General features: G+C 49.4%; 1 protein-coding gene across 1 annotated transcript; it reads left to right on the top strand.

Annotated features, from left to right (window-relative positions):
- The first annotated feature begins 749 nt into the window (after positions 1-749).
- Positions 750-25,459, top strand: col5a3b (collagen, type V, alpha 3b). The gene is made up of 66 exons (XM_062564632.1): positions 750-1,025; positions 8,585-8,752; positions 8,843-8,934; positions 9,039-9,160; positions 9,257-9,419; positions 10,069-10,191; positions 10,714-10,812; positions 10,905-11,033; positions 11,131-11,178; positions 11,618-11,659; positions 11,745-11,807; positions 11,893-11,967; positions 12,491-12,574; positions 12,684-12,740; positions 13,128-13,181; positions 13,299-13,352; positions 13,486-13,539; positions 13,631-13,684; positions 13,770-13,823; positions 13,929-13,973; positions 14,436-14,489; positions 14,893-14,937; positions 15,039-15,092; positions 15,221-15,265; positions 15,363-15,416; positions 15,503-15,547; positions 15,635-15,688; positions 15,931-15,975; positions 16,097-16,258; positions 16,336-16,389; positions 16,487-16,540; positions 16,630-16,674; positions 17,206-17,259; positions 17,373-17,417; positions 17,506-17,559; positions 18,049-18,102; positions 18,187-18,240; positions 18,421-18,528; positions 18,610-18,699; positions 18,784-18,837; positions 19,026-19,133; positions 19,225-19,332; positions 19,425-19,478; positions 19,570-19,623; positions 19,724-19,831; positions 19,929-19,982; positions 20,090-20,143; positions 20,224-20,277; positions 20,366-20,419; positions 20,550-20,657; positions 20,815-20,868; positions 21,151-21,204; positions 21,335-21,388; positions 21,526-21,579; positions 21,665-21,772; positions 21,855-21,908; positions 22,063-22,116; positions 22,201-22,308; positions 22,417-22,470; positions 22,574-22,609; positions 22,688-22,741; positions 22,828-23,170; positions 23,328-23,440; positions 23,549-23,617; positions 24,180-24,413; positions 24,509-25,459. Exons 1-66 carry the CDS (start codon positions 947-949, stop codon positions 24,653-24,655), a joined length of 5,229 nt encoding a protein of 1,742 aa, XP_062420616.1. The 5' UTR covers positions 750-946; the 3' UTR covers positions 24,656-25,459.
- The last annotated feature ends 854 nt before the right edge of the window (positions 25,460-26,313 follow it).

Raw genomic sequence — 26,313 nt, 5'->3', positions numbered from 1 at the left:
AAAACGTTACAGCTTACTTTCTTTTGACCTCACGGTTAAATTGGGATAACAGCTCCATAGGAGGCAGGGGGCACTTTTAATTTTCCGCTTCGGGGCTTTTAAAAACATGTTTATTGTTCCTATAAGAGGAATATGGCGGTTTAGTGTTTTAAGGGAGTGTGTCTTGGGCAAAGACAGACAGGCACTGGAATTTGGAATCTGCAGCGGCATATTTTTTTTTTATTCGGCAGCAGCGTTGTCCTGTCCCAGCATGCTTTGTGTGTCAGTGTGTGTGTGCGTGTGTGTGTGCGTGTGTGTGTGTGTGTGTGTGTGTGCGTGTGCGAGTTACAGAGCAGAACATTACATTTCATTGTTTATGGGTGTCTTTTCATACAGAAACTGTGCTTACAGGTTCATATTTAGTTATTTTTAGCAGGTGCTCAACACACACACACACACACACACACACACACACACACACATATATAGTATGTACGCGTGTGCGCGCGCGTGTGTGACAGCGTTTTAATGTGTCGCCCATGTAGACAAAAAAAACACAACATAAACATAACTATAAAACATAACCCTTAAATCCCACAGACAATATTGATAATAAATAATGACACGCGCGGAAACAATGTTCCACGTGCCCCACACAGGGAGGGGGGAGGGAGGGGTCTCTTCGGAGGATGGGGGGGTGGTTGGGAGGAGAATCATCTGCGGGCGAGCAGAGAAAGAACCTTGCGTCATTGAAGAAAACTTTTCGGCCTCGCTTCTTCACCTGGACAGGAGCACGTGCTAAAACGCATGCGTTTTAAAGATCCGTTAAAACCAGCTTCCGTGCACGCGCGCTGTTAATTAATTAACCGGTGACGCGGGCGCGCGCGCGTGCCGAGCCAAAAGGAAACTCTTTTTCCTCCGAGTCGAGGTGTCGCGCGGACCGAGGAAGTGATCGCATCCGATGAAGATGGATCGATGGAGCCCGGCGCGCGGGACGTGGCTGCTGCTGCTGCTCTTCTTCTCGGTGTTTCACAGCTCGAGAGCAGGTAGGCTGACATATTAAACCCCCCACCCCCCACCCCACCTCCCCCTACCACTCTGCAAATTATTAGCCTTTTTTAAATGGGAGTTTTATTAGTCCCCCCCCCCCCCTTGTCCTCTCAATGTTTCACACTCCCTGTCAGCCCTTTATTTTGCATAGAGATTGGTGGTGTTGAAGTTTATTTGTCATATAGGTACAAACCTACACCCCCCTTCGCCCCCCCTTCTACTGAGCTTCCATGAATTGGAATAGTTTTTTACCCCCCCCCCCCCCCAGCAGCTCATGAGGCTCAATGAAGTGCACCTCGAAAATCTTCTGCTGCACATTTTCACCATATGTCTCGACTTGCCCTTCATACCTGCATCGCTGTGTATTCCCATCTTCCACCTGGACAGGTAGTGGGGAACCGATCAAAGGGAGCAGTGCTGAACCGCACCGCTTACATGGATTCTCCCTGGGGGGGCCGGGGGGGGGGGAGGGGGGGTCGCCTTTTAGGGCCTGGTGTCGCTGATGTTTAGCAGGGTTGCGTTTGACGAGGGACAAAGCGCTTTAATCCTCCGATGCTCCATAAAAGCTTAAGTGGTCCCTACGAGGGAACTTGATGCGGCCTCCACGGGGATCCGCAGTGAAACCCAAAGCGCTCGGCGTCTGCGTTTGACCTGCGTGGAGCCGCCCCGGGGTGGCCCGGACAGACGAGTCGGGTCACGCTCGAAAATTAAATTTGACCTTCAAATATTTTGTACTGTCTTGCTGTTAGCTCAGTTTTCGTTCAGAGAATTGACACGTTTTGAAACCGGATCATTTAGGGTGTCAAAGTTCATTCTCGGGTTTGGAGACAGTTGATCGTCTTGAACTGTCTCCAAACCTATTTGGTCTGTTCAGTAGCTTTTTGGAAGCTTTTCGAACAATAGTACCAGTTGATGATGGAGTTATCGAGTTATTGTTGAGGTCTACTTCCATGTTTTCCCCCTGGCAGCAGTAGTTTTAGGATAAAAGCTCACTCCTTTCCGTCTGAAAGGTCAATAAGCCGGGTGCAGGTTAGCTTAGCTTAGCACAAATATTTCTGCAGAGTAAAGCTCATTAATTAACATGTCACGTGTCTTTCATGGCCCGAGGGGGATGAATTCCTGGAGTATTTCCATCACTCTGCTTGCCAGGTCTTAGGATTTTTCTTTTTTTTTTTTTAACTTAAAAACCACTTTACTTTCACTTCAAAGTCACTTCTTGACCTTCGGAGAAAGAATCACATCGATTCTCCTCGTGGACTCAACCCGGTTTCCTCTCCTCCCGTTACGCCCGCGTCTCATTCGCAAGTCAGCATCCGACGGCTTTTAACTGGGATTACGTCAGCTTGGCAAAGACTCGGCCATGTTGCCTCCACGTGCTGCCTGATGCCGAGGGAGGAAGCCCAGAAGTATTCAGGTCATGACCCGAGCTGCCTTCAAAGAATTTTCTATAACTCTTTGGGCTGCAGTTCAAACGAAAAGCCTCAAACCAAGGCTGTTGTTTTTTTTCATCGTCCCTCAATGAAGCGGCGAGAATCGCGGTTTGCCGTTTTTGGGCTTTTTTTTTACACGTTCGGTCCTCACTTCTTCTGTCAAGGTCGTTAGTGGAGTTACTAATGGGAACCCTGGACCTTCAGGGGTCATCTGGGTTCAAGCAGTCGGGGGGGGGGGTGGGGCTCTCGCACCTGGCAGTCACAGGTCACAGCCTCGTACATAGGAATTTTTTTCGTACATAACCCCACCTGGCAAGGACAAACACAGAGATAATTCGACACACTTCCATTCTGCTCACATTCCTCCTCAGCTGATGCACAAACTCCGTCACAACGCCCATAAATCAGCCGTCTGCCGCTACGCGTCACTCTGGGTTTTTTTGTTTGTTGCTGTTGTTGTTGCTTTCTTTAAAATGCAGTCACACACCTGGCTGTCAGCGGGTCGGCTGTGAATTATGATTATGGTTATTTGTAGAAATGTGGTCAAGTTGCGGTCAAACGCGCCCCGAGGCGTCTCAGCCTTCTGGACCTGCAGTTTTTAACTCCTCTCGCAGAATCATCCCAATTTACGACGTTTAGATAGCGGAATAAAGAGCAATGGTCTCAGGTGTAGACACATTTTATTTGGGTGGACAAGCTTCACCTTTTCAGCTTGAACTACCTATATTTCAGTACAAATTTGAGATTTGGGATTTGAGATTTGGGCCGCGGGCCTTGATTTTGACACATTTGTTCTACATGGTCAGCGCCAGCAGCTGAGTTTCATTCAGAAAGTCCAAGGGGAATCATCAGGTGCAATGTTTTGGGTTTTGAATATCTGCAGTTCATCAGCTCTAGCCGTGCTTAAAGTGTTAAAGTGTTAAATCTGGTAAACACATTGCATAATAGTACAGTAACCTGTAAGTTCATAGTTACCAAATACACAATTTTACTCCCTGTAGAGTCATTTTCCTCTTCGACTAGAAGTTTTATCAAGGCGCATTCGAGTACTGTTTTACCAATACAAGCAGTAAAAATATGTGCCTAAAGAAATTTCCACTAAAGGACATTTAAAACCTCAGCGGCTTAACGTCACGTCAAGAGTGGACTTTTAAAGTTTCAAATTCTGCATTTTTTCATTTTGCCATCTCGTGTTAAGTGGTCTCCATCTTGTTTTTTTTATGCGACCAGCGAGCAGAAGTGACCATGTTTGGACTGCGGAGGAGCTGTCCATCACAGGGTGACACCGCCTTAAAGCTTTCCCTGCTTTATGGTCTATTTTACTCTAATTGGGGCCATATTTTATTAAATGATCATCGGAAATAACCTTTTCTGTGCCGTGGTTAATAGGTTCCCTGTAATTGGCGCCTTGAGAAGACGAGAATGCATGTTATTAATTCACACATTAATTCATTCCCTGAAAAGGCGGGTTAGCTTGTTAGCTTGTTAGCGTGCTAGCTCGTTAGCTCGTTGTGGCTGCTAGTGTTGCCACCAGAGGCTCGACAGACTTTGGAATAAATTGTGAAATTAGCTGCTTTGTCTCAACGGGCACAATGTTTTAGAGATAATATTTTTAGGGAGTGTGTTCGAATGTGTTTTATGAGCTGTGGCTTATATTTTGCTCAAAATTCTTTGAAGTTACAAACTTGAACACCTCTGTTTGGTTCTCTTTGCCTTTGAGATGTAATTGCATTGTGTTTTGGGATTTCACTTCTTACAGGTTCAAACGATTCGCCCTGAGGGAAGTTACTCACGTAGCTTCTTTTCTTTTTGTTCCATCATCTGTATCTGTAGTTAACGCTCGGTCGGAAGAAACAATCAATTTAAACACACAGATAATGTGGTAAAATCTGCACTGGCAAATACGAAAAAAATGTTTTTAAGTATTATAATCAATCACAGCAATTCTTTAAATAAAAAGCTCAGACGTGTTGTGTTCAAATAATGAAGAAACACTAGACGGACGGGAGACATCTTTGAATGAACAGTTAAAATCAAAAGTATTTGATAAATGGAAGGGTGTTTAAGGGTGTTAAAAAGAACATCTCGGCTGAGGAGCCGCTGGTCTCCGCAACAAACAGGCCACAGGACAGTCTTATCCATCCCGAGACCATGTCCGTTGTCTTCAACCAGCGAACTCGAGAACAGTGGCCGCCTACAAGTATTTATACCAATCAGTACAGGTGTGAACAGGAGTCTGTGGCCACGCCCCCTGGGAGTGGTCTCCTGGTGAGTTCGATGTAGCTCGGCTGTTGAAGGCCTCTCAGTCAAGTGTTACATGAATGCATTTCGGTAGATTACATTACATTGAATACAATCATAACTGCGCATTGGTATTATTCTATTGATTACAGTTTAAAAATTACAGTGGTTTTACAACATTCCCATTACTTTATTGAATACATATCTCCAGAATCATGGTTGTATTTTGTTGTACACTAAATGCATTTCATCTATAGTTAATTTATGAACCTAGTCGCTAATTTATTTTTTTATTATCCTACAGACGTAAAAAAGTTTGGGTTATCTTGATAATTGTAATGAGTTTTGTCTACACAGAAGTCCCTCTGGTCTCAAATACTCACTAAGATGGACTGCCTTGATATTCTCCCCAGATATTCACAGTGTAGTAATAGACGTTAATAATCTGAATGTTTACGAGCCTCACAGCGCTGCTAGCATGTCTGTTTTACTGCCATCTATCAAACACGTCATGTTTGTAGTGTCTTTGCTTTGTTCCTACCAGACCAGCTGGCTTTCAAAGGGTCGTGTCGTCACCGGTGATGCTCATTGTTTCACTAGATCATCATCGTCGGGGGTTTTCTTTGTCGCACTGCCGGGGGTTTTGTTTTTGAAGGTTTCTGTCACGCGGGGGGTCGTCGCGATGCGTCTCTGCAGCTCGTTATCCAAAAGGACCAAGCCCGCCGTCACTTTAGAGCTTTCGCCCAGATGTTTCAAACCCCCAAACTCACAAAACTCGACGTGACGCGGGATGTAATGCGTCGCTCAGGAAATGATTCACTTGGATCGGGGTAAAGCCGATTTGTGGTTCGCTCCTAACTAAAACAGAAATGTTCCAAAAAATTGTAACCTATTTAATGTGTATTGTATGTGTAAGTGCACTTTGAACTTTAACACAGGAGGTATGTGTGCTATAAATGAGTTAAGAAAATACTTATAAAGCTGTGTGTGTAGTGAAGAGATGGAGCCCCGCGTCTGACTAATATTGATGCAGCGTTTGATCTGTGTTGGAGAGGAAGAGTGGACTTTTGTTGGCATGAAGGTCTGAGATCTTTTGTTTTTGGTTGGAAGGGGGGGAGGGGTGGGGGGGGGGGGTCAGGAGATATCAGGACTTAAAGATGATATAAGATTTTTAACTAGAGTTTTTTGAAGGAGATAACGGGCACATTTCTGTCCGTCTGCAAGCTTCTCCCGTCTCTCTGCAGCCGATATTAAGGATTAATCTAAGTAAATGCACGTGTGTGTGTGTGCGTGTGTGTGTGTAGAGACTGTCAAGTGTGGTTTTCTGATCAGAGCCAGCTGAAGTGGGAGCAAAGAAGACACATGGTCCCTCCATCCTCCTCCTGGTCAGGTCCGGGGAGAAGGAGGCAGAGGGCCGGGGGGGGGGGGGGGGGGCTATTGGCTCTTGTTTCCTATCAAATGTTTCCGCATTCCCTGCCGCTGCTGAGTCGATGACGATCTAATCACAAACACATACAACACCACAAGTACACCAAAACAAGTACTTAGTCTGAGTAAAGTCTTAGTCCTTACACATAAAGACACACCGACACACATCTGGTGTCCAGAAGACCCATCTATCTATCTATCTATCTATCTATCTATCTATCTATCTATCTATCTATCTATCTATCTATCTATCTATCTATCTATCTATCTATCTATCTATCTATCTATCTATCTATCTACCTATCTACCTATATACCTATATACCTATCTATCTACCTATCTACCTATATACCTATATACCTATCTATCTATCTATCTACCTACCTACCAACCTATCTATCTATCTATCTATCTATCTATCTATCACACTTCATCTTTGTGTTCAGACATCAGTGGCTGACCTTTATGTCGAGGTGTACATCTGACATGCTCTGCATGTGTCTGCATGTTGATGGTGTTGATGGTGTTGCCCTGGAACACCACAGCTAGGAGGCTCGGGGAGAACCGCGGCAGGCTGATGAAGACCAGAACGTCACTGCGTGGATGTAAAGTGTGTGTGTGTGTGTGTGCGTTACGTGGTTGCCGTGCTGTACTCGTGCATGCTAAGAATCGACTGCACCTGACGTGTTTCGGTGCAGACGGGGCCGAGGGTTTCCGTGTCTCGTCTTGTCCTCTGCTGCATTCAGATGTCGGATCATTTCTTGGTATGTAGGAGTGAAACCCCTCTCCTCCTACACGCGGCTCGTGAGTGCCAGGAGCCGTGTCGCCTTAAATCTAAACGTGGCTCGAACATGTCTGAACACCAGGTCCTATACCTTATAGCCTTTTGTTTAGGCCTTTAAGAAAAGAGTATTTTTTTTTCTCGCTAGACATGCTAAAAATTGGCTAGAAAGATAATAAAGATAAATACTACCAGGGCGCCGCAGACGTCCAATAGTAGCCCATTGAGCGTTAATCACTTACTTTCTAGGACACAACATCCAAAAATAGATATTAGATATAAAGTATTTAGCTTTCATAATAGCTCATTTGCTTGGAACGGGATCATTCTGCACCAAATATCTGCATATTATCTTGCATAAATGTTTTCATTGATAAAATGAATCCTGTTGAAACCACATTCCCGTCTGGATATGAAGCAGCAGGCGATTAGAAAAGCTGAATGCGGGCCAATAAAACCACTGCATGTCATTTGTTCTCTTTGTTTTTAATTGTACAGAACCGATCAATCACACAAAATGAAGCTTTATTTATTTCCTTTGTTCAGAGCGTTGCTTTTTACTTCCAGTTCCATCTTGTGTTCTGGCCCGATTTGTTACAGTCATCACGCCGCTGGACTGTTTCCGCTGTTGCACGGTGCATGTTTTTGTCTTTTGGGGCTGCAGCGAGTCATCGGAGCAGAAATCCCTGCAGACAAACGATCCTCTGAATCGTGAAAGTTACAGCAGGTTTTTTTTTTTTTTGATCGTGTAGCTCTCCGTCTATCAGTGAATAACACACAAAAAGACACGATTACACACACACAGCAGTCGGGCTGGCAGACGGACAAAACGAGAAAAAGTAGAGCAACAAGTACATCTGGCACTCAGACGCCATGCCAACCTGTGAGTGAGTGTGTGTGTGTGTGTGTGTGTGTGTGTTTGTGCGTGTGTTTAAACGTGCAGAGCAGATGGAGAGTTTACGTAAGCCCCAGAAATACGTGCGAATTGGAGCCAGACCAGTAGAGGCATGCCCTCCTCTCCTCCGCCATCTTTCCTGCTCATGTAGCCCCTCTCTCTCTCTGTCTCTCTCTCTCTCTCTCTCTCTCTCTGTCTCTCTCTCTCTCTCCCTCCGATCCAACGACACAACACATGTATTATTTACTGCCCTCTGGCATCAGGTTTTATTGTGTAATGACTGATGCGAGTCATTGCCAATGAGGGTGTATTCATGAGACTACACTAAAGCTTCTGCTGCAAACGATGTGTCCCAGAAGGACAGAGAGAGAGAGAGAGAGAGAGAGAGAGAGAGAGAGAGGCAGCCAGGAAGCACATGGTCCGACTGATAAAAGCAGTTCATTAGTAGCTTGATTAAAGGCCTGACACAATTCACTGGAAGTCGTTTGTTTGTGTATTTTTACTTGTGTTCGGTGGAAACGTCTCTCTGCTCGGCTGCAAAAGACGTCGACGAGAGAATGTTTTGAGTTCTCCAAACTCCAAAAGGATGCTAATAGCCAATATGATGCGAGGAATATCGATGGGCGCGACTTTGCACTCGGGAGGCGGCGGCGTGAGTCTTCACTCCTACGTGAGCTGAGGGCGTAGACACCCGGACCCGGTGGTGGCGACGACGACGATGACCACGACGATGACGAGCTGCAGGTCAAACCCGACGGTCTCTTGTTGTCCCTTTTGCAGTCAACCTCATCGACGTCCTGAGTGTCCTGGAGCTGTCGGAGGACATGGAGGGCGTGTCCCTGGAGGCGGGGCTGTGCACCAGCCGGCAGGGACGAGAGGTGACGGACCTCTCCTTCAGGATCGACAAGAAGATTCAGCTGAGCGCGCCCACCAGGCAACTCTTCCCTGGTAATGCGTGAGCGCCGAGGAGGAGACGGAGACGGCGTGACGTGCTCCTCAGTCCTCACGTGGGTGTGTGCGCATTTCGTTTTCCTGCAGATTCTCCGTTTCCTGTGAACTTTTCCGTGATGACGACGGTCCGAGCCGCGAAGGGCTCCCAGGTCTTCCTCCTCTCGCTGTACGACCCGCAGGTAACGCAACGTTTCTCCCTCCCTCTCTACTGGGAACCTTTGCAACCGCTTTGGGACGACGTGTCCCTCTCACCATCATCTCCCGCTCCCTTCCCGCCTCTCAGGGCACACAGCAGCTGGGCGTGGAGGTCGGCCGCTCTCCTGTCTTCCTGTACGAGGACCACGAGAGCCAGCCACCTCCGGAACTGTACCCCACCTTCAGGAAGATCAACCTGGCTGACGGAAAGTGGGTAACGAAAAACGCACACAGGCAGCCATCTTTTTTTTTTTTGGTTTTCACCTCTGAACCTCCTCTGATTTTCTTCTTCTCTGCTCTCTGCAGGTGGCACAGAGTGGCGTACAGTGTGGAGGGCCAGTCGGTGACTCTCTACCTGGACTGCGTCAAACTGGAGACCCTGGACCTGCTGAGAGGTCACGACCCCCACATCAGCACCGAGGGGGCCACCGTGTTTGGAACGCGACTGCTGGACGCCGACGTGTTCGAGGTCCGTGGATTTACTGTGTGTGTGTGTGTGTGTGTTTGTTTCACTTTGTTGACCATGAACCCATCTGACCTGATTTGAAAGGAAGCAACGCTGCTTGTTGCTGCTGGTTCAATCCATCCATAAAACTGATGCGTCGCCGTAAAGGCTTTTCTCCTCTCACTGCCCTCTGGTGGTCGCGAGGCCGTACTGCACATTTCCCTCGGCTCCAAACCATCAGTGCTGGAGCTCCACAACGCTGCAGATGATGTAGAGGCGTGCAAAGGGTCTTGGATGTTCCCCCTAGCTCTTCAGCAGTGATGACAACAGTCCAGCTTAAGCTCACAAAATGCACCAATAAGCACGTCCTCTAGCTGTCTACGGTCTTTTTGGGCTTGAGTTCCGTCTCTGTTTCGTCCTCAGCAGTGTGAGGTCATTCAGGCAGATCTCAAGTGTGCTCGTTGACCTTTGTTTTCTGAGTGTCAGGCTTTTCCTTCTGTTTAAATGAACAACTCCCCCTGAGGGGCCTGGGTTTGGCTCAGGCTCCGCTCCGTGTGTCCGGACGTGTGAACGAGGGGGGAGAACCGCGGACTGAACTGCCCTCGCTTGAGGACGACGATTCACTGACTTTTGTGTGTGTGTGTGTGTGTGTGTGTGTGTCGTTGTGACACAGGGAGCCATCCAGCAGCTGCTGATCGTCGACGACCCCCGAGCCGCAGAGACGTACTGTCGGGACTTCATCCCGGACTGCGACGCCCCTTTGCCCTACGACAAGATACTAGCGGAGCCCGAGGAGGTGAGACACCCCCCCCACTTTCTTCTCACAGCGTGGACGGCGCCGAAAGTCTTTCACGGACTATACTCCGGGTGGCATAGATTGAAAGAGAGTCGAATGTTGAGCACACTGAGAAACGTCTGGCCGTTTTGATCCTCGATGTCAGTACAGTACATTTGGAGCTAAAGTGGCGACTCATCTGTTTGTACTGAAGATCTAACTCTTGGCCAGGCTCTTTGTGCCAATGCTTCACTCTCCCAAGGGGGGGGGGGGGGGGCGGGGGGGAGGTATCCAATCCACTTCCGCTCTTTGATTTGTGGCCCGGCTGGACTCAACGGGTTCCTGGACTTACTGCGATCGGCCGATCGGTCGGTGGATAAGTGGCGACTTTCCTAAAGGGGCTAAAATTGATTAAAATACTTGGCTTCTTCGCGACATCTTTCGTGTGACACACGACGTCGCTCTATTTCTTAAAACTGGCGTCCTGTCTCTACCAGTCGATCCGTTCCCAAACACGGTGTCTCTGTTTTGATCCGTCGTCAGGTGAAGAAACCTAAGAAGGTCGCGGCCGAGGAGTACGAGGAGTTCGACTACAGCGACCTCTACGACCCCGCGCCGGGTCCCAATGTCACCGAGTACGAGGTGAGACTCGTCCTTTTTTTGATGCGTATTTTTTAATCTAACCCCTCCCCCCTGACGCTCTCCCCTGTCTCCGCGCGGCGCCGGTCGGACAGATCATCGAGTACGAGGACTACGACAACGCGACGGACCCGCGCCACGCCGGCGAGTACGAGTACGAGGAGGAGTACGACGAGCGCTACGGGCCGGCCGAGAGGGGGCGGGAGGACGCCGTCAACGCGCTGGTACCCCGCCATTAAACTAAACCCGCTAGCCACCAATCTGCTTTGGTGTTGTTGTCGTGAGTGTGTGTGTGTGTCTTCATCCTTCTCGTCTCGTTAGGACATTCCGGAAAAGGGGGAGAAAGGAGAGCCGGGCCTTTTGGGATCGGTGAGTGAAAACCAACACACACACACACACACAGTGTTGTATATACGGTTTGAATCGTGTGTCTACGGGATCGGGAGTCAAATGCGGTAAAAAAATAAGGCATGAAATACTGTGTCAAAGTCTTTTGGCTGTGGTTTAATAGACAAAGAGAGAACAAACAAACATGGAAACTGCATCACACTGCACTTATGCTGCATTCCATTTACTTGGGAATTTTTTTTAATACTCATGGAGGATCGGAACTCCATGACAGGCGCCAGATAAAAAAAACACGTGGATTGAGAACAATGTAACACCTGAGACGGCGATACCACTGCATCCACATCTGGGGCCGCTAGTGATGATGCTAAATCCTAAAGTAGTGACTCAGGTGGACCTGCATCCTCGCTGCATCGCGTGAGCTTTCCTCCAACCGCATTCCTGTGAAATGTCTCCGCAGGGGACGCTGATCACGGGACCATACGGCCCTCCGGGACCTGAGGTCAGCCATTTTTCTCTTGATAATCAAACGTGGAATATAATTCCAGTCTAACTGGTTTGTTGTGCGTTTTGTTTGGCGCGCGCAGGGGGAGCCCGGACCTTCTGGAATCACGGGACCAGTGGGACCTCGAGGAGACCCGGGGGAGCTGGTGAGGACTCGTCTCGACGAGAGAGAGAGACGCCGTCCCCCCCCCCCCCGTAAAACCCTGACGCCCTTCCTTGTCTCCTTCTCAGGGTCCGCAGGGACGTCCCGGCCTCAACGGAGCCGACGGGATCCCGGGTCCCCCGGGGAACATCATGCTCATACCGGTAACTCCCAGACACGCGTCTCGGGCCTGCAGTTATTTGATCCCGTTGACCCTCAGCGGAGCCCCAGGGGCGGGGGGGGGGGGCAATGGGAATGATTGAATGTCCTAACTGAGAGATGGGATGGCTGAGGGTCATTGCCTTCACTGGGCCCCCGGACGGAGTGTTTCAAATCAAACATCCAGTCTCGCTCCTCAGGGCTTCGACCCGGGGTCAAATCAGACTGACGTCATTTTATTGATCTCTTTAAAACTTCATCGGGTGTTTGTTGGGATTAATAATTGGTGACACTCAAGGCCAGAACATGTGATTCAAACCGTTTTCATACTCCTCAAACCATTTAGAAGCCTCATATGGAAGCCACCATATGTTTTCAATGACTCGGATTTGTCCTTCAATCTCATCCATTTGCCCCTTTTTCTGCAAGACTGGAGTTGCAGTGCTACACATTGGCCACTGGGTGGAGTATTGAGTTTCTCTTAAACGCATGTTGTGTGTGTGTGTGTGTGTGTGTGTGTGTGTCCAGTTCCAGTCCAGTGGTGATTCAAAGACAGGGACTTTGGTTTCTGCGCAGGAGGCGCAGGCTCAGGCCATCCTGCAGCAGACCAAGGTACGCGAGCACCTGAGATACCACCGTTACATTGTGAACACACCCGAGAGCGAATGTGTGTGTGCGTGCGTGTGAGACGCTGTGTGACTCCTTCTCCCTCCTCTTCTAGCTGGCTATGAAGGGACCTCCAGGCCCGCTCGGCCTCAGGGGGAGACCCGGCCCGCTGGTGAGTGACATCTTCAGGACCACGTCGGTGGCAATCTCTACAGTTTAGACTGAGTTCGAGCTGACATATTGGATGTTGTGAATCAGGATATCACCTGTTTTAACATGTTTATTAATTGTGGTGCTAGCGAACTACCACTGTCACACTTAACCTCTAATTAGAGCCCACCTGTACTGAGGATTCAGTAAGTCGCGCTGAAAAGTTCAATGGAAACAAGAGAAGACGACCATCGATGCATCTTAAATGAGGGGTCATGTCAGATATTAGGTTGATTTGTTCATTGTATTTATCTCAACATGCATATGCACACACACACACACACACACACACGCGGTCCTGAAGAAACAGACCTGTCTGAACATCTGAATCATTTTCTTTCCTTCCCAGGGTGCAACAGGTCCCTCTGGGCTGAAGGGGAGCAGTGGAGAATCGGGGCCAGCGGTAAGTTGGCTGGTTGTCACGGCAACAAGCTCAACCCCTCGCTCCTTTTATGTACAGCTCTTTGAATTAGTCTCTTTTCACCCCCCTTCCCCCTTCCCCCCCACCTCCCCACCCCAGGGCCCTGCGGGACAAACAGGTTTACCAGGTCAGAGTGGAAGAATCGGGAAAAGGGTGAGAATATTTTGTCTTTTTTTAATAAATATATATGTATTCTTTCTTTTTTACAGAAAGGTCATCAAATGTCTGACTACTGTCTCTCTCTGTGTGTGTGTGTGTGTGTGTGTGTGTGTGTGTGTGTCGTCAGGGTCGAGCGGGCACAGACGGCGGCCGTGGTATGATAGGAGAGGCTGGAGCAAAGGTGGAGATGAACTGATGTTCACACCGTTCACTCGTCACGTCTCAGGTGAGTCCCTGTAAATACATCGGTAACCTGTGCGTGTGGTTCTCAGGGCGACAGAGGCTTCGATGGCTTACCCGGTCTCCCTGGAAACAAAGGACACAACGTAAGTCATCTGGCTAGTGAAGTGAGGTGGTGTTAATTTGTTATCCCGATTGATAATCTGTGTGTGTGTGTGTGTGTGTTGTCAGGGGGAAAGGGGAAAGCCGGGCCCTGTAGGTCCATCTGGAGAGCCGGGTGAAAGGGTGAGAGGTCACTCTGGTGGTCATTGTTGTTTTTTTGTGTGTGATTATGTACAAGATGTTTTAATATATATATATATATATATTTTTTTTTTCTTTATCACGCAGGGCTCAGAGGGTCCAAATGGACCAAGAGGACAACCAGGTGATGCTGTAAGTGTTTAACGCACAATTTAAAAAAAGTCCCCCTTCAGCATGTTGTTTTCTGGCTTTAGTTAAATTTTTTTCACTGTGAAACCAAACCAGATAAAATAGAAAACAATACAAAAGTAATTTGTTCACTCAATTGCTGCCCAATAACTATGTTATATATATTACTAATATTATATTAATAATTACACAGTGTCTTTGCATCAGAATATTTCTATTTCACCTAATGTGAAACTATTTTAACAATAATTCCTTGAACTATTGCAACACACAGTAAACAAAACAAAACCCCATGTCCTTTATGAAAATAAAAACCTTTATACTGTACTTCTACATTTGCACATTGACATCAAACATTCCCATCGTCTAAAATGTTCTCCCAGTTAACACCCAACACTCCAATCGGTCTTCACAAAGACAGTGAAAGTGTAAGAACATGCAAGTGAACCGTGACGTGTGTTGCAGGGATCCAGAGGCCTGAACGGCCCCAGAGGTCGAGCAGGTCCCCAAGGCCAGCTGGTGAGTGGGAAATGTACACCGTCTCTACACACACACACACACACAAATGAACAACCACACACACATCTGTCTGCATTCTCCACAACCTTAAAAGACATAAAGAGCACGTAATCCATCCTGCTCTCGCACCTCAGCGTCGATCCATTCAACCACCAACATAAATCCAGCTGCGTTGCTGCTATGTTTTCTAATTCTTATCTCGTGATAAGTGATATAAACGAACACCTCTCTGCCAAAAACATCATGTCGCAAACACAACCCCCCCTACCCCCCCCCCCCCCCGAGCAGCTCCGCCCCCATTTGCATTGGCAGAAGACCCATGAATCAAAGATGAGGTGCACCCTCATTTATTTTCATCCCACGAATAACAACTCAACTTGACTCCTCCTTCCGCTCCTCGCAGGGCATTCGAGGAATCGACGGCGCTCAGGGTTCAAAGGGAAACATAGTGAGTAGACAGCAGACAATAACAGCAGAAGATAATCCGATTCCGTCCCCCCCACCCCTTGCCCCCCCGCCCCCGTGACATTGTTTTCCTGTCTGCCGCAGGGAGGCCCGGGGGAGATCGGCGCACCCGGACAGCAGGGCAACCCGGGCATTGTGGTACGATGCTGCGCAGGACGCTCACTCGCGCCGCCGCCGCGTGGTCGCACTAAGCACTAACGCTCTTCTCCTTCTACCCCCCCCCCCCCCCCCACCCCCCTCCCCCCTTCCCACACACACACACACAGGGTTTCCCCGGTCCTCAGGGGTTGGTGGGGCTCCCCGGAGAGAAGGTAAGACACTTTTACGTCGTTTTTTCCGCCGTGGGTCGGGGGCCTTTGGGGGGGGCGACGGCCTGGTGATAGTTTCGTCTGATCCCCCGCTTCGCAGGGGCCTCAAGGGAAGAAAGGGGCGCAGGGTTTACCCGGGAACGACGGGCCCTCGGTGAGTATGCGCCCCGTTTGCACCTATTCGCACACAGCGGTCCTACCTTTTGCACGTCATCGCCAACGCGTTCCTCTTGTCATCAGGGTCACCCCGGGAGAGAAGGGACTCCAGGTGAGAAAGGCCTGCCGGTAAGTACGCCCGGACGCCGATAGGCCCCCTGAAAAAAATGTGGAGCTGCTCCTTTTTAATGTCAGTGTTTGTCTGTTGACTTGTAGGGCCCCTTGGGAGTGCAGGGCCCCGTCGGATACCCTGGACAGCGAGGAGTTAAGGTGGGACATGCAGGACGTCACCTGACGAGTGTCGTGGTTCTCTGTTAGGTTGAAGAAAACCTTTTTTCAAACCCTGTTCAATACATCAGAAGAAGGGAGGGTTGGGGGTTTAATGTCACAGCACGCTGGCAGTTTGATGTTATCGCTTCCTCGCGCAGACACCATCACCAGCCGGTGGTGGAACGTCATCACGTTGTGATTTGTTGGTGACTTCCTGTTTGGATTGTGTCCCCCGTTGACAGGGAGCAGACGGAATAAGAGGATTAAAGGGAAGCAAAGGTGAAAAGGTGAGAGAGAGATTTTCAGCCAGCGGCCCTTCCAACAAACGCTTTAGACCCACGCAACTTGATCGCGGAACCGACTTCTGTGACTTTCACGTCGCCCATGATTGATTGATCGTGTCTGCAGGGGGAGGATGGGTTCCCAGGGTCAAAAGGGGAGATGGGAGCGAAGGGGGACGACGGAGACAACGGGCCCACGGGGGCCCGAGGAGAAGACGGGCTTGAGGGGCCCAAAGGACAGATGGGTCCTCAAGGAGACGCTGGCGCTGCTGGCACTTCTGGGGAGAAGGTACAGACCTAAAATGATAATAAAAAATAATATTGTTTAACTTTTAGATGAGTAAGAGTCCCTCTGTCTCTTTCCAGGGGAAACTGGGAGTTCCTGGGCTGCCGGGATATCCGGGGCGACTGGGACCAAAAGTAAAATGAATGATTAAAATAATCAATAAAGACGTTTCAGATATAGTCGATGTAGTTCATGCAAGGTGAACGCGTGCTCCTTCCTCTTCCTCTTTAGGGCTCTGACGGGTTTCCAGGTTCAGTGGGAGCTCCGGGAGACAAAGGGAAGAAAGTGGGTAGTAGTTTTACGCTCATGAGCACATGAGTACCATGAAATCAAGAGTTTTCCCATTCATTTTTCCGTCTCCTGTGGTCACCCAGGGTCCCGCAGGACAACCAGGAGGTGGAGGCCAGCGGGGTCCGAATGTGAGTCTTAAATCATTCCCTCGTTTACTTGGTCATCAATTGCACGGGAAGGGAAAGATCTGCAAAAACCCCAAAACGTATCCTGCAACTTATACAAACTTAAGAAAATACCCAGAATGCCAAACCAGGTGGGTCAGATGAGGTGAGTCAGGGAATAGAGAGCTGAAGTCCTGCCGCCTCCACTCAGATGTCCTCTCATCCATCATCTGTCTGCTTGTAATTTTTACAGGTTGTTGGAGAACAAAAAAAGCTAAAAGGAAAAAGTGATTGATGGACTTTCGAAAGGCAACCAAATGCTAATGCTATTCTGTCGTGTGTTTCTGCTGCCCCCTGGTGGCCAGAGCGATCAGTAATTGCAGCGTTAACGTAGTTTGAGAGATCTGTTGGCGTCATAATTGTCACCTTTAAGGCACAAGGCTGCAGTTCACTGTAAACTGAGTTGCTACCTTCTACCCTCGTGTCCTCAAGGTGATTACAAGGTCAAACGCTGTCATGGATTTGGTCTCAAACACGTTTTTGTTTCCCTTCAAGGGCGCACGAGGTGGCAGAGGGGCAAAAGGGCCGACGGGGAAATCTGGAGAAAAGGTCAGCTGACTCTCCTCTCAGCCAATAGTGGGGCCCCGTCAATCATTGTTTAAACACCTGCGCTTCTCTCCGTCACTGCTCCCATGTTCTTCTCCACTCCTCCTTCTTCACAGGGCACCTCCGGAAACGACGGACCCCCAGGACCTTCTGGAGAAAGGGTAAAAAAAAAACACGGTGTATACATTTTATTAATTTAACAGCTAATTAATTGAATGTTATAATTAATTATTTGTGTTTTTCTTTTAGGGACCTCAAGGGCCGCAAGGAAGGAATGGAGAGAGTGGACCTAAAGGATCAGGCGTGAGTTGCGAAACATTTAAAGTGACTCCACTTAATTCCATCTGTTTTTTTCTTGTTCTGGGACATTCATAAATATAAAATATAAAATTCTGCATTAGCATAGCATAATGACAAAAGCAATGGATAATTTCCCAGGTGTATACAGTCATTATAACCCTTTTAAAGACATTCATCTCCCAGCTTGCACGGTGAAGACAATCTATATTAAACCCAGCAAGCAGAGAGGATGGCAGGTGGTATTTTGTATTGGTGCAGATTTAAAGGAGTCAATACTTCATGCCGCGTCAGGAGTCGGACGAAATATTAAGTAATCCTGACAGAGGAGTAACCGGAAAATAAATCACATTCATATGCAGCTATGAATCTCCTCCAGGGGAAGGTTCTTGATGTTTGAATATTTGACAGCTCACTGAATGAAGCACCTTTTACCCTGAGCTCCAATTCATTTCACCTGTGTGTGTGTGTGTGTGTGTGTGTGTGTGTGTGTAGGGTCCAGCTGGGAAAGATGGTCTTCCAGGTCACCCAGGTCAAAGAGGAGAGCCGGTGGGTTAGGGGAAATTTCAGGAGTTCATACACACACACACACACCATATTGTGTTTTCCATCCATCTTTCTTTGGGACTGCAGGGATTCCAGGGGAAGACGGGGCCTCCCGGACCCTCAGGTGTTGTGGGGCCACAGGTGAGTTCAACTATGTGACTTTGTTCTGTTTTGTAATGCAGAGAAAGTCTGATCTTGTTGCTGCATGAAACACATCCGGTAAGCTAACGTTACAGTCCGGAGGGGAAGGAAACACCAGGTAAATGCTGGTCTACCTGGTTTCACACGAGACTAAATGATACTCCAACTAATCTATGACAGGGCAAGTCCGGTGAGTCCGGTCCTACGGGGGACCGAGGTCACCCAGGGGCCCCGGGTGTACCTGGGGAGCACGGTTTACCGGGCACCGCCGGGAAGGAGGGTGGAAAGGTACGTGCGAACTGATCGTTACCTTCTCGTAGATTCGGGCATTTGTTATCTGATCGCACACTGTTTAATTTTGCGTCCCAGGGGGATCCGGGTTTACCTGGGACATTTGGGAAAAATGGCCCTCAAGGACTGAAAGGGTTCAGAGGCAGCAGAGGAGGCCCTGGGATGATGGTAACGCAAACAAATACAAATGACCTTGATTTGTATGGATTTGTATTTCTGCCGATTAGTTGAAATACGGTACGATCTTTCCAGGGACCGTCTGGTCTAAAAGGAGGGTCGGGACCTACCGGATCATCAGGAGCCATCGTGAGTTACAATAGTGATCTCTTTTAGAATCAATGATCTTCATATTTTGGATGACGAGTTGTGTGTATTTGTCCGAGTCCAATGACACCAGGGTTATTTTTTCCCACGTAAACGACCAAAACCGTTTCAACTATTTTGGCACTGCAGCCATCAATGTGAACCTTCACTGCGTCGTGTACTGTCCGCAGGGGTCGACTGGCGAGAGGGGCCCTCCCGGAACCGCCGGCGCCATCGGTCAGCCCGGTCGGGGCGGAGCCATTGGAGGACCTGGACCAATGGGGGAGAAGGGCGAGCCTGTAACAACGAATCCTTTTTCCCACTACCTTACTGTATTCGTTTTTTGTGTCTGATTCGGAGTAACAGCTGTTGAATGCGTCCGTGTTCCAGGGAGACAAGGGCCCGGTGGGACCCGCGGGTCAGGACGGAGACCAGGGTCCCGTGGGGACGCTCGGGGCCACGGGCCCCGCTGGGCCTCCCGGAGACGACGGGGATAAGGTAATAAGGTGGAAGGTTTCTTGCGGGTCGGCGAGGCAAGGGGGGAGTGTGCCCTCCGTGCTGTGGTGACACAAGTTGTGTTCGTTCCGCAGGGCGAGCAAGGGGAATCCGGCCAGAAAGGCAGCAAAGGAGACAAAGGCGAAGCCGTGAGTCCGGAAGCTGGAGGAGAACATCAGCAAAGACTTTTTTTTTGCCCCACACCAGAGTAGATCTGAGTAGGTCTGAATGTTTCCACAGGGACCCCAAGGATCCGCCGGCACTCAAGGTGTCATCGGTCAGCCAGGACTTCCGGTGAGTCCGACCCCCCCCCCTGCTTTGTATTGTGTCTGTCTGTATGCTCCCCGCCCCGAAAAGAAGAAAAGAAAGATGCCCTCTCTCCTCTGCACATCAGGGGGTGGACGGACTGCGGGGCCCCCGGGGCCAGCAGGGCATGTTCGGCCCGAAAGGAGACGAGGGACTCCGCGGCTTCAAAGGCTCCAGAGGACCGACGGGATTGCAGGTGAGACTCCAAGGTTTGTGGACCATCGAAGTGACGTCCGCAGCATAGACGACGAGTAACACACAAGTGTGTGTGTGTGTGCGTGTGTGTTTCTCAGGGCATGCCCGGCCTACCGGGAGAGAAGGGGGAGAGCGGACATGGGGGGCTAATGGTGAGCTATATCCTGTTTGAAGATTGAAAGTTCCTTGACCACATCGCATTTTCCGCCTGGATGAACTGTTAAAATGTATTTTCTCCTCGTTACACACCCGGTTTTAGGGTCCACCTGGTCAACAAGGCCCCTCCGGTCCTCAGGGACCCATCGGGGGACAGGTAAGTCAAAGAAATGTTGATGCGTCCTCATTGATACGAGCAGCATGTATGAATCCCGTGTATCCCTCTGCTCCGCCAAGGGTCCGACCGGTCGACTCGGGATGATCGGACAGCCAGGTGTTATTGGAGAGAAGGTAAAGACACCTTTTTGGGTGACGACGTTGTTCCCTCCCCAGTCTCACCCTTGATTCGTCACCCACAATCCCTCTCTCGCTCTCGCAGGGGGAGGACGGCGAGGCGGGCGACCCCGGAGCAGTGGGGGTTCCAGGAAGACTGGTGAGTCGGTTCACTTTTTGATGGACGTCCCCCCCCGAACGTGCTCCCTCTATCTTCAGCTCACAACCCCCCGAGCTTCTTCTGCTCCTCTCCTCTCTGATGGCCCCTCTCTGCTTCTACGCTACCTCAGGGAGGAAAAGGGGACCAGGGGGAGAAGGGAGACACGGGCCCTTCAGGAGCTGCCGGACCCCCAGGAGCCAGGGGCCTGACGGGGGAGGACGGAGCCAAGGGCAACTCTGTGAGAAACGCTGTTATATACTGTGCACGATGCAACGTCAAACTGGGCAGTACACCTGGAACATACTATGAACTATAACATTTTAGAGGGCGGCACATGACTGAACACACATGGATGCTTCACCACGAGTTGCTGAACTGTCTGGTCTCTGTCTCAGGGTCCTCCAGGCCTCACCGGGGACCTCGGTCAGCAGGGGGAGGCCGGACCCAACGTGAGTTCCTCCCTCGCTCTGTTCTTCTTCAACAACTTTCTCTGTTGTGGAAACGTCTTTTTCCAAAGGCTCACCTGCATCTGTTGGGTGCATTTATTTATTTAGGTAATTTAGGTGAATTCTTTAAAGAGAATTGGTCGAATTTTGGAAAGATTTGCGGAAAATCCTGTAGACGAGCTTTAGTTTATTTCTCTTCTTTGTCATGTCTCATGATTAACCTGCCATTAGGCCACTATCACATTTTTATCTAGTGTAGTGTCATCATCTCTCTCGCCTCCTCAGGGTGTGGACGGTCTGACCGGGTCTAAAGGGGACACAGGGGACCCTGGGAAATCTGTGAGCGCCTTCCTTTTCTACATCACAGACACCAGAGCATCCATCACATCCGTTAATTCACAAACCCGAAAGATGCAGTCGTCGTGCAAGTCAGTGGCTGGTTATCTAACAGCTGCTTCACATTTCCCAGGGACCACCTGGAGCAGCTGGAGAACCCGGACCGTCCGGACCTCCTGGGCGAAGGGTTTGTGTGTTTTTGTGTTCACTTCCCGCTTGTTGAATTAAACATTTTCACCGCACCTCGCTCTGCGAGGACGAAGGTTAAAGTGATAAGTTGAGTGTGGCGTGTTTCAGAGTTTAATGTGTTTTTAAATCGTCCAGGGCCACTTGGGGAAAGCGGGCAAAGACGGGAAGGCAGGTGTGAAAGGAGCAAAGGTGAGTCTTAGGGAACGACTCTTTGAGCGGAAAACATCGCTGCTGCTGAGGGTCACCGGGCTCTTTCCGTTTTTTTATTTTTCAGGGTGCTCCCGGTTTCGAGGGCCCCGTAGGGAAGACGGGGCCCGTGGGGGCCCAGGGACACCCCGGCAAGCCTGGCCCTCAAGGCTTAAGAGGGATCCCCGGCCCTGGAGTGAGTCAGGCAGTGACGAGCTAATCCGCTGAAGTGGAGCGTGATAAAGATGGAGGTTAAAAATTGTGTGTGTGTCCCTCAGGGCGAGCAGGGTTTGAATGGACCCCCAGGGCAGACAGGACCCCCAGGTCCAATGGTAAGATGACTAAAACCAAATACTGTTTTCAATGATACTGCGACCAATAAAACAATGTTTACGGACAGTAAGATAAAAACCAGTCCTGAGGACCCTCTCCTCATCATCTCCTCTGTGATAAATCAATTAATCCCTTCATGACTCCGTCCCTCAGGGTCCGTCGGGACTACCAGGACTCAAGGGGGACCACGGCAGGAAGGGAGACAAGGTGCGTCCTTACTCAAAAGACGTAAACATTCACTCCTGGCTTTGACCCTGACTTTGACCTTCAGCTCATTGGTCCCCTGCGCAGGGTCACGGTGGTCTTATAGGTCTGATTGGGCCACCGGGAGACATCGGAGAGAAGGGGGACAGAGGACTGCCAGGAAACCAGGGACTGTTGGGTTCAAAAGGAGACGAGGTGCTGGCAATGTATACTAATAACACTGAATGCAAACAGCTGCTATTATTCAATACATTTATTTGTCATATATTTTGTCGATTCTATTTCTTTCGTGTTTAATATCAGGGTGCAGTCGGTCCATCGGGTCCCCCCGGCCCTCCTGGCCCAAATGGTCTATCTGTGAGTACACAAAGTGATCTTAACATGCGGAAGTAGTCAGCGGGACGTTGTCCCTCGCCCCTCTTTGTGTCTTTAACGTGAGCCCTTTATGTCTCTCTCGCAGGGAGCTGTTGGTACAAAGGGCTCCAAAGGAAACCTGGTAACTGTGCTCCTTCAATCAGTCTCACGGCGCGTTGTCATGGCGCCACGAGTTCATCTCTTTCTGCTTTGCATTTAGGGCCCAACCGGTCCTCGAGGAGACACCGGTCCCGCGGGACCTCCAGGACCGCCGGTGAGTTCCGCTTCCAGCCACACAAACCCTCATAACTTGTAATTAACAACAAAAGACCCTCAGCGTGTCTCCTGCTGCCTCCTCAGGGAAGGCCGGCTGTCGGCATGTCCCCTCTGCCCGAGCGCGGGCGGAGAAGGAGAACCCACAACTCGGTGGACGGCGCCGCACTCGGCGGGGAGGAGGAGGTGGAGGGGCGGGAGGAGGAGGAGGAGGAGGCGGGGATAGATGGGGGCGAGGAGGGATGGGTGCAGGGGGACCAGGCGGGCCGGGACGCCGATATGAAGGAGAAGGAGGGCATGGAGGAGGTGTTTGCGTCTCTGTCCTCCATGAAGGTCGAGGTGGACGGTCTGCGGAACCCACAGGGGACGTACCACAGCCCCGCCCGCACCTGCAAGGAGCTGTGGCTCCTCCACCCAGAGCTCCCCAATGGTACTCCATCAGCTGCTCCTTAACTCCTCTCATCTGTATAGTATTCAGTCTGCTATTTCTCTGTTTTTAACTGTATGTTTTCCTCTGTTTGGTGCTCACAGTTATAATTTTTTGTTTTTTCTGCTCTCTCTCTCTCTCTCTCTCTCTCTCTCTCCAGGTGAGTACTGGATAGATCCCAACCAGGGTTGCCATAGAGACTCCTTCAAGGTGTTTTGTAACTTCACTGCACAGGGAGAGACATGTCTGCATCCTGACAAGAAGTTCCAGTCGGTTAGTTCACACACACACACACAAACACTCACACACACTCAGTCCAAGGCCAGCAGGCGACTGAATGACTGCATTTAGTCGTCTCCTTTTTGTTTGTCTTCCCATCAGGTGAAGTTAGCAGCTTGGAAAGGGGAGAAGCCCGACACCTGGTACAGTAAATTCAGGAAAGGAAAACAGGTGAAAAACAGTGTGCCGCTGTCACGTGATACCAATCAACGGCCGTGTGTGTGTATGTGTGTGTGTGTGTGTGTGTGTTGGGGGGGGATTTCATAAGTGAAAGAGTCTAATCACTGCTGCAGATTGGTAGCCGTCTCGGGTTGAGACGCTCATTAGCGGCACTTGTTGTCTTCCGAAAGGCACACATTTTAATAACTGGATGCTGGAAATTTGGCATTTACGACTTTTGACATTATTCATAAGTGACTTACAACGCCGCTCAGTCTTTATTATCAAGTCATTCGTCGCCACAGTCGATGCCGACGTGACCGGATTAGAACCATTCCCAAAATAAGTAATAAGTATAACAAAACCTAGCCGTTCCCCCCCTCCCCCCCTTCGGACAGCCTGTTACTCAGCGAGTGGAGACTAATGGAGGACTCGTGGAGGCTTCCTGCAGCTCCCCTCGGGTGTCACATCCCAAGCTGTACTCATGGAATGTACTTTCTCTCTCTCTCATTAGTGATAATTCATGTTTTTTTTTACCATCACGCAATCTGTTTTATCTCCCCCCCCCCCCCAGATTTCCTACTCGGGGTCGGACGACGTTCCGCTCCACGTGGTCCAGCTGACCTTCCTGCAGCTGCTGAGCGCCACGGCCAAGCAGACCTTCACCTACCACTGCCTGAACTCCGCCGGCTGGCTGCACGTCGCCACCTACGGCCACGAGCACGCCCTGCGCTTCAGGGGCGCCAACGGGGAGGAGCTGACGCACGAGAACGCGCATTACATCAGCGCGCTGTACGACGGGTGTCAGGTGAGAGTCGTAAACGCGGAAGCGGACATTTGGGGGGGGTTTTTTCTTTTCTTTTCAGGATAAATAATTGTCAAGCCGCGTCTCTCTGCCCGCAGACGCGCTCGGGCCAAGAGAGGACGGTGTTGGAGTTCGACGCGCCGCTCTCCAACACGCTGCCCATCGTCGACGTGGCCGTGCCCGATTTCGGGAAGGGGAACCAGAAGTTTGGTTTTCAAGTGGGCCCGGTCTGCTTCAACGGTTAACCGGAAGTCATTGAACAGAGCCATGGACACTTTTTCTTTTTTTTTTTTTTCTTTTTTTTTACATGCAGGGAGAAAATATTTGACACATGTGCTACATATTTATGAGTTGATTCGCCTACGACAGTGTTCCTTCGTCTGAACACTCGCTCCGTTTATACAGACATTCATTTATTCACCTCGGCCCTCCCACAGGTCACATGGTACGCTCGAGCGCATCGGCCGTCGCCCACAACCCTCAGTTCCACGCATTCAGATTGTTGAGTTCCATCCGGGTCGTACCTTCATTGATCTATGCACTCGATCCCATAGACACACAAACACTACGGCCCGTTGGTCGTCTTCATGAATACAAAATAGTGTTTTCTTGATGTCATCAAAACCTCAATGTGCTGTGTTTTTGTTTTTTTTGTTGTAATTGTGTTGTTATAATGATCTGTTATGTGATTTGTATTGGAGTTTAATTGATCATGGTGCTATTATATGTTTCCTTTGCGGAACACATTCTTTTGTAAAAGGGGACTGGGGCAGTGCATTTTTTATATATATGCATATATATATATATATTTTGTGAAGCCTTGTTTAATATTTTTCGACATAACAAGCCAAACTGTAGTATGTGATCGGTCTTTCTGTGTACAGTTGTGTGGGGAAGTGACTGAAAAACCTATTTTAATAAAAGTACATTATGTACATGTAAGTTAATATGAGGAGATTTAGTTTTATTGAATGTTTTTCAAGCAAAGCCAACGGAGAGAAAGCTTTGAGGATCAGAGGCACCATCTGCTGCTCTCCAGGCAGGAACCCTTTTCATTGTGCTGCTTTTAGGTCTGCACTTCCATCTGTTTCTCATAATGTCCTTCTGTAATTTGGGTGAATGTGAACTGACTCGTAAAAAACAACACACAACACACTGATGATGAGTTTTCTATTACTCAAGTTAAACGTCTCAAACTGCGTGGCTTGCAAATAGCTTTGGTACACATGGGTCACAGAGGACTAGTCACTAAATCCACTGACCACAAGCCTGGTTTTAATTCAAATGACGCCTCAAATGTTTGCATCTCATAAAGAGCGATGTAACAGTGCACCAAATGGCTGTTTTCGCACGAAAAAAAAAGGTGAAGGCCAATCAAATTAACGTTTGCTTGGATCAAGCATTCGTTTTATTCTTAAAGTAACTGGAATTTTCTTTGTCGGCAGCTGAGTTCTAGTTAAAAGCCCAGCAACGACGTAATGGACCAACACTAAAGTGCTTTGTTCATATGTAGAACACGGGGGGGGGGGTGAATTTAAATGAATGTGTGAATAACTTTCTTCGGCGGGGCACACGGACATCCTGTACTTTCTTTAGTCACCTTTTGAGTCAGATGCATCTGGTGGAATGGAACTTGACTTTGGGTCGGGTCGGGTTTTTCATTAACTTCCAGTCTCAAAGTGAAGAAGCGTTGTTGTATTCTGCTGAGGACACGTCTCTGAGGACACGTCTCTGAGGACACGTCTCTGCAGTCCCCCCCTCGTTTGTCCATCGTTGCTTTCATGAGACCGATCTTTCTCCCTCGGGCCGCAGTAAACCGCTCTGAACACGGAAGACAATGAAGCTTAAACTTTGATGAGAGGAAGCCGGGTTGAACGCAGGCGGTGTTCGGCCTCAACTCTCT

This window comes from Pungitius pungitius, chromosome 9 (assembly GCF_949316345.1).
Source record: "Pungitius pungitius chromosome 9, fPunPun2.1, whole genome shotgun sequence".
Classification (NCBI taxonomy): Eukaryota; Metazoa; Chordata; class Actinopteri; order Perciformes; family Gasterosteidae; genus Pungitius; species Pungitius pungitius.
Note: the sequence above shows the minus strand (reverse complement) of the source record. Positions and strands in the feature narration are given on the sequence as shown.

Bases quoted from the DNA above. Each gene is read 5' to 3' on its own strand.
- col5a3b (XM_062564632.1), top strand. From the start codon at position 947: ATGGATCGATGGAGCCCGGCGCGCGGGACGTGGCTGCTGCTGCTGCTC. The intron at 18,241-18,420 runs GTGAGTTCAACT...AATCTATGACAG, and splicing joins CAGGTGTTGTGGGGCCACAG to GGCAAGTCCGGTGAGTCCGG. The intron at 21,773-21,854 runs GTGAGTCAGGCA...TGTGTCCCTCAG, and splicing joins GAGGGATCCCCGGCCCTGGA to GGCGAGCAGGGTTTGAATGG.